Source organism: Balearica regulorum, chromosome 8 (assembly GCF_011004875.1).
Source record: "Balearica regulorum gibbericeps isolate bBalReg1 chromosome 8, bBalReg1.pri, whole genome shotgun sequence".
Taxonomy (NCBI): Eukaryota; Metazoa; Chordata; class Aves; order Gruiformes; family Gruidae; genus Balearica; species Balearica regulorum.
In genome coordinates, this window is record NC_046191.1 from 19,204,533 (window position 1) to 19,214,155 (window position 9,623).

Genomic DNA, 9,623 nt, shown 5'->3' on the forward strand with positions numbered 1-9,623 from the left:
AAGCTGGTGGAGTATTTTCTCCAAAACTAAATCTGAGTCAGACATCATGCTAGTTCTGATTTTTTTTTTCAACTTGTCAGTTGGAGAATAGAAAGTGTTCAAAGAGATTTCAGTGTTAGCAAGGATGTATCAAAGCTCATCTGTTCAGTGTCTTCCTGGCTGTTCTCTGCTGCTGGCATACTTGCTTACTTTCTCTATTCTTGGTTGGAAACAGTGCCAAAAAGAAATGCAAGCAATCTATCCAAACAACTTGTCTCTTTCCAAATACACATCCCATTTTTCAATTTACTTTTCTCTAAAGCCTATTAGGACTTGTATAATAGCAAGGCATGAGGGAAGAAATCCATTTGTCATTCTTTTGCAAAAGAATGAGGAGGGTGCAGTACGCGTAAGAAGTCTGAACGCTTTTAGCAGACAGATCCCATTTTAGGTGCAGTTTACTTTCCGTAGACATGACTGGAGGACTTGACACTACAGACTGATTGTAACTGTGGTTCAGCTTTTCCTGCCAGTAGCATGTAAACTGGTTATTCCACTATTAAAAAAACAATCCATGTAGCTTACAAATGTCTCTTTTTTTTAAAGATTAATCAAATTTTATATTAAATATAGTCCATGTTGATAATGCAGATTATAAGCTCATGTAGGAGCATCTGCTCGTTTTTGTCTAGTTGGAGATTATCCCTTAATCATGCAGGGTCCAGGTGTGCATTTTCAGATTTGTTGACTCAGGAAAGCTGGAGATAGCATTAAAGGCCAATGACATAATACTGTAGCTGCATTTAGGTGGTTGCTCATCCGAACAAGAACTCTTGCTTGAACCACCCAGTGGAAAGTATGGCAAGAAGAAATGTCCTCATTACAGGTTGCTCCTCAGGAATTGGACTGGCCTTAGCTGTAAAAATGGCGAAAGATGAACAGAAAAGATTTAAAGGTAACTGTATCTGTTATTTACCTTTATAAAAAGATATTCTTCAAGGCAGTATTATTTTTTTTCCTCTGTGATTTAACAGGTGATTGTATTCAGTTTGGTGACTTGCTTCTTGTTAGTTTCCCTCCTCCTACTGTCACAAAAATACAATACAGTAAAATATACTGTTTTCTGTAAGCAGATATTTCTGTACCTGTACTGAAGCTGAACAGCTACTTGAACTGAATAGTTTACATACACACAAAACCCCCCAAAAACCTCAGACAGTAGCATAAAAACAAATAGCTGAAAATGTCTGCCGTATGCTATCTTGGATATACATTCACAGTTCTAGTTAGCTTTGCTCCTGGCTACTAAAATATTTGTTGAATGCCCATTTGAGGACCAAATAATTTAGAAAAACAATTCTTAAATTTGCAATTTTTTCCTTAAAGCATGTTTCATTATTCCAACCTTGTGTAGGCATAAGAGGGTGAACAAAGGGGCTGGGATTTGTCTTTCTGCTGCAAAATGGGTTATTTGCTATGATTGAAAATGGGTGACAAGGCAAATACAGCAATCTGGTAATTCAGTTTTCTCACACTTACTCTCACAGTATTTTACTGCTTACTGACTGGATGCAGATTCATAGTTTTGTGGGTAATTAGGCCACAGTAATGATAAACTAATTTCTATTTTGAGAAGTAGCTTGCAAAAACATCTGGTTTTGCAACCTAAGCAAGCATCTGTCTGCTACTTTTTAATAAAATTATGGTTGTTCTGCTAAACATGTGGATGGTGGTTTTTAAAAAAAAAAAAAGGATATCTGGAATCCAAAATTAGATTTTCAGTACCTAAAAATGATTCAGCAACGTAAGTTGATACCTATTATTTAAAGTTTTGGTGATAATATCTTTGTATGCTACATGTTCTTCATGTGCATAGTGGTTTAATTCTCCTTTTGAATTTCTTGAAGATTTTAGAACCAGACTCTGGGAAATCAGTGGTAATATATGTTGAAAATAGTATCCTTCTACTTTAAGTTTTTATCTGGGTTCTATCACTGATGTTTAAGATATGGATGTAAACGCAATATTCTTTAATATTTCTCAGTAAGACTGCCACAGAAAAAGTTTTATTTCTGATAACTTTTGCTTCTGATGTGTTGTAGTGTACGCCACAATGCGGAATCTGGCCAAGAAAGAGCCACTTGAAGAAGCTGCAGGTCGCAGGCTGGGCAAAACTCTCGAAATTAAACAACTAGATGTTTGTGATGAGCAGTCTATTAAAGCTTGTGTGAATAGTATACCTGACAGAAGGATTGACGTCCTAGGCAAGTACAGGATGTGTATGCTATGCACAGATAGCAGTTTTCTATTTAACATCTTCTCAAATACCCTGGAGAAATTTTATTAGTGTATTTTTTAAATGATCAAAGTAATAATAATTATATAGTGTATTCTGTTCAAGATCCTTAAGGCTTCATGCAGATATGAGTGGATTAAATCTCACCATGCTTCTGTGAAGTGGGGAACCTTGTTTTCCCTGTTTACAAAGGAGAAACTTGAGTACAGAGAAGTGTCTTGGATAAGATGATACAGTTGTTAGAAAATGTGAGAAGAGAACTTTTGCCTAAATTGGCATCTTCATGTACAAGACTTTCTGCCCTATCGATGAAGCATAGCTCTATTTACAATGAAGGCAACAGTTCTTTGTAGTGAGAAAGCAACAGCATTTGGGAATTAGCAAGTAAAAGAGAAAATGCAAAGAAAGTAAGGTTACTTTTATTGTGTATTGAGAATTGTAGTTGTACTTTACAAATCATTCAACTAGGAATGTTTTTGTACTGTTTTGCTAAAAATAAATATTAATATCTTAGTAAGATGGAAATTGCTTACACCATCAACTGTTAAATCTTCTCTACTAGACAATTGTGGATCTGCCTTTATTTTGATTAATTATTAAAGTACTGCTTAACAAGCTGCTTCTGCAAACTGTATTATACTCTAATTTGACACACTAGTTGTAAGGCAGAATGCAAGTTGTATCAATCATTCCCCACTTAGAAATATCCAGAAGGCAAATAAAAATCAATGGAAGTATGTGTTTTGGGTTTGTTGGATTTTTTTCTTGAAGATGTGAATGTTAAAAAACAAAACAAAAAGCAGACCAAAATATGGCCTGGTCTATCACCTTCTAGAATAAATTGCAGACTTCTGTTTATTCATATGGGTATTGACTGTAGCCTCTAATTACTAATACTGAATTATAAACAAATATAGATAATTCTTGGCTCATTTTCCTGTAATTCTTTTATAATTTAAGCAAAAAGGACTAATCAGAAATAAGTTACTTAAACTGCAAAATATCAGATAATTGAAATTGGATTAAAAGTATAATTAAAAATTAAAAATATGGAAATGTCAAGTGTATTTGCAAAGCTTTAGTGACAGAATAACATATTTATTCCTTTCTTTAAGGATTATTTAAGGATCATTTAATCCCTAATACTCATTTTACTTTCAAATGCTTTCCAGTAAAGATTACAAGTTAATGTTTATGGCGGTTATTGCTCACTGTTGTCTTCCATTTTGTGCAGTTAGCAATGCTGGAATGGGGCTCATTGGACCTATTGAATGTCAGACCATAGATGAAATGAAAACTGTGATGGATACCAACTTCTTTGGACTGGTTCGACTCCTGAAGGAGATTTTGCCTGACATGAAGAGGAGAAAGAGCGGGCATATAGTTATAATAAGCAGTGTTATGGGAATACAAGGCAAAGTTTATTTGTTTGTTTTTTCTTTGTTTAGACTAAGAGTTCAGTTTTCAAAATCTAAAGCTTACCTCTTTTTATCTGTAAAAAAAAATGTAGGAGCTAGCATATCTAACTATTGTGCTTTGTAATGCTGAAGTTCCAAATATAAAAATCACAGCACATAGACCTGATGCTTTTTATGCATCTAGGTAGTATGTTACTACACAACTACTCTGAAGACTTTTTAAGAACAAAATCTACAGAGTGGATTTTTTTTTTAGAGTTTTAACTCAAAGTCTAATTATTTTTATTTTTTTCAAAATTTTATTTTTTTTATTATCTGGAAAATAGGGCTTTGTAGCATTACTTTTCTCTTTCCTATTGGAAAAGATTATCGGGACAGGCAAACATGCTTACTACACTCTGCACATTAATAACAGAATAATATCCAATCGTGTCCTGGACAACTGTACTGCCTTTTTGTAAAATTTCTCCTTTCATAAAACTCTGCAGAGTCTAATTTTAGTGACAGATAATGATGCTCCTACTCTTGTATTCCATCCGGTCTAGCTGTATTTGTTTCAATTATTACAACAGTGGCATTGATCTTACCAGGATTATTCTGGTGAGCAAGGGTCCTAAGTCAAACTGCAGGAGTTGTTACTGTTTATTACAATACTTACCATCCACCTAAATGGACTGATGTAGTGCTTTTTCTAAATCACTCGGATGCAAGCTGGATCTCTTGCATAATCATGTCTCCTGCATTGCACTCAGCTTCTGTGTTCATCAATAGCCTATTAGAGTCTTGCTGATAAATAATGCAAATGGTATTGTATGTACAGACATTTTCGTACCTTCTACTACAAGATATTTAATAGCATCCAAAGAGATCACAGCATCAGCTAGGAAAAGGAAAAGCATTAGTCAAGCATCCTTTCCTAGAATGAGCAATTTTGAGAACATATGCAAAAAATCAGTATTTAGATTCAATATATAAAAGGATTTTTCTAATGTTTTTCCAGCAAGACTGTAGAAATTTTGGGAGAATACAAGAGTTTTTTAAACTGTTAGTATGTTGACTACAATCACATTCTCAGAATGTTTTCTTTACACCATCAGGTATCTTATTTAATGATGTTTATGCTGCATCTAAGTTTGCTGTGGAAGGATTCTGTGAAAGTTTAGCTATACAAGCACTCAAGTTCAAACTGCAGTAAGTATTGATCCACTGGTGTAAATTGTATTTTATATAGTTTTAAATATATTCAGAGCTAGCAAACAAATTTTTAAAGCTTGCTGCTATCTAGGAGAAACAGATTGAGGAACCCATGTAAACTGTACATCACAAAAAACATAGAAATGTCCACATTCTTCACACTGCATAAGAAAATTAAAAGGTCTAGATGCTAAAATAAACATGTTTTATTGAACAGTTAAAGTCTGTGTAGCTTTGGATAAAATACAGTTTATGTAACACTCCTGAAAAGCAGATTCTTGCATACAATAAGAATAAAATTATAATATCACCTGCATTATTTTCCTTTAGAAAAGATAACAGACTTCTTAAGCAATTCACAGATAAGAAGAGTTCAAGGGCTCATCATAGAGAAAGCAAGGGGAAATCCATCAGAATGGAACGCAGGGCAAGATACCTATAATGGCAGGAGGTGGGAGGAAAGTGAGAAGAATGTGGTATACTATTTATTAATGTTTAAGAAGTATTTAAGAGAATGGTCCTGTTCATTGTCTATGGGACTTTGGGGTTTGATTTGTCACATATATATTCACATTTGTGTAATTCTGCTACTATTCTTTGTGTGAAGCCCAACAATTGTTAAATATCCATTGCATCTCTGTGTGCCTAAGCATTTAGCCCTCGTGCTCTGGGAGAAGACAGCTGCTGTCACGGGATTTCAGAGACAAGGCAGCATCTGAACTGTGATTTTGCATATCGGTCTGAAAAGTTTGGAGGGATTTAAAATAAAAATACTGTAAATGATACGTAGGATATACCAGAATTCATAATAGGATTTCAAGAGTATAAGACAGAGCAAAAAGGAGGTTAAAAAAAGAAAGTAGAATGGGAAAAGTCCAAGGTCCAGTGTGATGAGTGACACCAAGAGAAAAGGCTTTAATTCCAGTAGCAGCTGGAATTCTGCTATCAAGGTCAATAGCTTTAGTTCTAAAGAAGAGCCTGACCAGAGCTCAAGTCTAGGAAGAGGTCCTATCCCAGTCTGTTTTGATAAACATTGTAGCTGGGAGTAACTGCTGCCTGAGAAAAGAACCGTGAATGACCTGACTGTGTTTGTTTCAGCAATTTGCTATAATACACTAGTGAGCAAAATAAAATTTGCCAGATTTGGCAGCAGCCAAAATCTGTCCACCCTCAACAAAATTCTCTATATTGTATTCTATGCTAATATTGTGGAGGGATCTTGAATTATGTAACACTAACAGCTTGACAAAGAAAATCCACGTTGGGGCAATTCCCCCATCTCTTTCAGCTACTTCTAGTATTATCATGGAACAGCTATAACAAATCTATGCCAGACTTTGTCCAGAAAGTAATGAATTCTGTTATGATCCTTTAATTATTTTTCTTAATATCTTCTAAATTCTTGTGGATAAATCATCCTTAGATTCCACAGCTGTGAGACTGCAGGTAACAACTGCACTCACTTCTGCCATGAATTAAGTTATAGCACTTCCCTGAAATTCAAATTACGCAGATTTCTACTACTACATGTGGATGGGTAGGAGCAGGAGAACAATAATGTGGTATGGATTGCTTTTACAGAATGTACTGTTTAATATTGCTTGCTAACATGTACTCACAGTGCAACTCAATATTCTTTGAGAAGGATAGAGATATATTTCCCACGGAGGGTAGTCAATAACCAGTATATCTTTGCTTTTTGAACAGGTTAAGTTTGATTGAACCAGGTCCAGTGGTTACAGAGTTTGAAAGAAAAGTGTTTGAAGATGGAATGAAAATGGATCTTTCAGCTGCAGATGAGGAAACAGCTGAGATGTTTACTAATATTTACCTTAAAAATTACAAACAAATTTTCCAGAGCCTGGGACAAAGTGCTGAAGATGTTGCAGAGGTAACTCATCAACAATTCTCTATCTTCTTTTTTGTCAGTTTTTTTTCTTTGTAATTTATGAATGCACTGGTTGGTTGGTGGCATTTTTTGGTAGCAGCGTTAGATTTAACTAAATGTAATTGATACCATTTAAAATTATTTTTAAAAACTCAAGAGAACTGAGATTCTACAGTGTTGCCATACATCCACACAGGGTTTCCACCATTGCTTAAAGCCGCTCTCCTCTCCATCTCGCTAGTAATCCCTCTGCTGATGTGAAGTTCACTCAGCTACCCCAGACCACCAAGGCACCACAGAAGATATATGGACATAGTTTCTGGTCCTTGGAGCTTCCTGCAGGAAGACAAGTTTAGGCAAGCTGTGGAGGGAGACAATGATTTCAGGTGCTTACTGCTAAGGAATAGCTTCAGGGTCAACTGAGCATTCCCAGATCTTGCTGCAAAGTGCACTGCTCCGATCCTTTCCCAGTGAACTGTAAAAGAAAGGATGTACCTATTCTGGCCATATAGACATAATTTAGGAGGACTATTCAGGATACTTAGGTGTAAGGTGCTATCATCATGGTATAGACAAACAGAAATAGGACTGAGAATAAGTACTTCTTATGGCCTTAAAAATACTTTAATAAAAATTTCTTATTAAATTCTAATAAAAATACGTACAGGGTTTTACATAATTCTAGCACTTTATTCTTCCACTTTTGTTCTGCTTAACTGAAAACTAGGGTTTTACTTTATTATTTGGTAAAGGTTCTTTAATAATTCTATTTCTCATTCTTGACAGCATACAGTAAAGATAATTCTGGCAGAAAATCCACCTTTTCGCCATCAGACCAACACCTTGTATACTCCGATGACAACTCTGAAATATGCAGATCCAAATGGAGATCTACCCATTGATATATTCTACAAAATGGTTTTTCATCATGACAAAATCTTCAGTGCGAGTCTTAACTTTATCAAATTGCTAAGGTGGAGAAGTAGAAAGAGCTTTGACCTGGGAAAACCCTCACAATAAGTATGAAATTATCTAGTTCAAATTGTTGCAGCTACTGATAACGCACTATGCTGTTATTCAAATACCTTTGCTCTGTAGTTGTGAAAAGGTATTCAAGATGTTTATTTGAGCTTAGCTAAGATACTCAGCTCAATGCGTTTATCTTGAACTTTAGTTTGCAGAACCTTGAAATTAAAATCCTCTGACTATAGGTTTATTCTGTTTAGTGTTTGCTTTTTACAGAGATCTGTTTTCATGGGAACATGAACATTGACTGATACTTGCGTATTCAGTATTAACCCAATCCCTTTCATTTATTAGAATATAATACATACCAGGATGTGTACTGTATGTAAATTATTTAGATTCTTAATATCATAAAAATATTTTCTTTTTACTTATTAGAATTATTATAGTCATCCCTCAATCACAATAGTATTCTCATTTTCAGAAATCAGAGCTATTTACCAGTAACATAAGAGAAAGTCTTATCAATCTTAAAATGTCACAACTAGAGTATTTATTATTCATATATATAACAATATTCTGAATGCTTCCTTTATATGCAGTGGTTACTGGCATATTACACATAGTGGACAATAAAATTATTTTAAAAGCATCTTAAACTATCTTCTGACTGGGTACTAATTTTTGCAAAAGTAACAAAATATTATCATTAGGAAGTAATTTAAAGCCATTAACTGCCTTCAGTGCCTTGAGTGGCTGAAGCTGAGCCACAGGCTCTCCTTTTCCAAGCTATTCTAGTAAGTATATGTAAACCAAAATTCTAGCACGAGGAGGTCTTTCCCTTCTTTCTCTCACACTACAAGTCAGCTGAGGCTAAGCCAGGGGCCTGGGTTTAAGTGCTGTTCCTGCATGGCATTCTTGTTCTCTGACCTCCAGCCTTGCCTCGGCACTGCCCTGGGCAGAGACAAAGGCCCAGGACCCTTCAGACCTCCAGGCTGCAGTTTCTCAGCATGTTCCAGCAGCAGTCCAGAGCCCAGCTGGAGCTTTCTCTTTCCCTCAGTACTTTCTTACTAAACCGAAATCAAACTCCATGCTGGGACTTGCCCTGGCCTGCCCTGCTCTGCCTCTCCCCAAACACTAGCTCAGAGGAGCCAAGCAGCAGCCCCTGCCTAGGCAGCTCCTGCAGATCCCAAGCGGTTCAGGTACTGCTTGCCTTGCTTTGCTGTCGTGACTCTTCTGGTGAGGCCCAAGGTGTGGGGGTGCACAGGGACCTCCCTAGGACGGCAGGCAGGGGAGCGCTTGGAGGACAGTGCCCCCATCAGCCCCTGCACGCTGCTGGAGGCCCCATCTATGTTCCACTGGTAACACACCTCGTTCTCCCAAATACCAGGCTGGTGCCTGCACCTCAACATCAGTGCGTGGATGGGGCAGAGGTGGGAAGCGCTGCTACGCTGCAAATGGGAAGGCAGGAATTACGTGACAGCAGAGTGCTGCTGGGGCGGAGGGAAGCATGACCGCTCGCCCCTCTGCAGGCCGAGGGGCAGCCAGAGAGATCCCGCCACCGTCTGCTGAGGGTCAGGGTTCTGCGCGGGCTTACGGCTTGGGCAGAGCCATCCGAATAGGAGCAGGGCCTGTCAGCGGTGAGGGCTGCAGCTGGAGCATCTCAGCCCGGGCGGGGACAGAGAGCAGCTCTCAACGGAGACGTCGGGCCCAGCCAGGCCGAGGCGCCCGCGGAGGCCCCAGCCCGACGGCAGCACATCCCTCACCGCTGCCACCACTCGCACGTGGCGCGGCCTCACGGGCGGTGCCTCGACAGCGCTTCCGGCGCTCCCCGGGTGGGAGGGGGCAGACGGCGGAAGCGTGCTCCAGCTTCCGGCGGAAG

General features: G+C 37.9%; 1 protein-coding gene across 1 annotated transcript; it reads left to right on the forward strand.

The window, feature by feature from the left end:
- The first annotated feature begins 806 nt into the window (after positions 1-806).
- Positions 807-7,985, forward strand: LOC104639835 (retinol dehydrogenase 8). Its single transcript, XM_075759940.1, has 6 exons — positions 807-934; positions 2,082-2,247; positions 3,514-3,689; positions 4,791-4,884; positions 6,595-6,778; positions 7,562-7,985. Exons 1-6 carry the CDS (start codon positions 838-840, stop codon positions 7,793-7,795), a joined length of 951 nt encoding a protein of 316 aa, XP_075616055.1. The 5' UTR covers positions 807-837; the 3' UTR covers positions 7,796-7,985.
- The last annotated feature ends 1,638 nt before the right edge of the window (positions 7,986-9,623 follow it).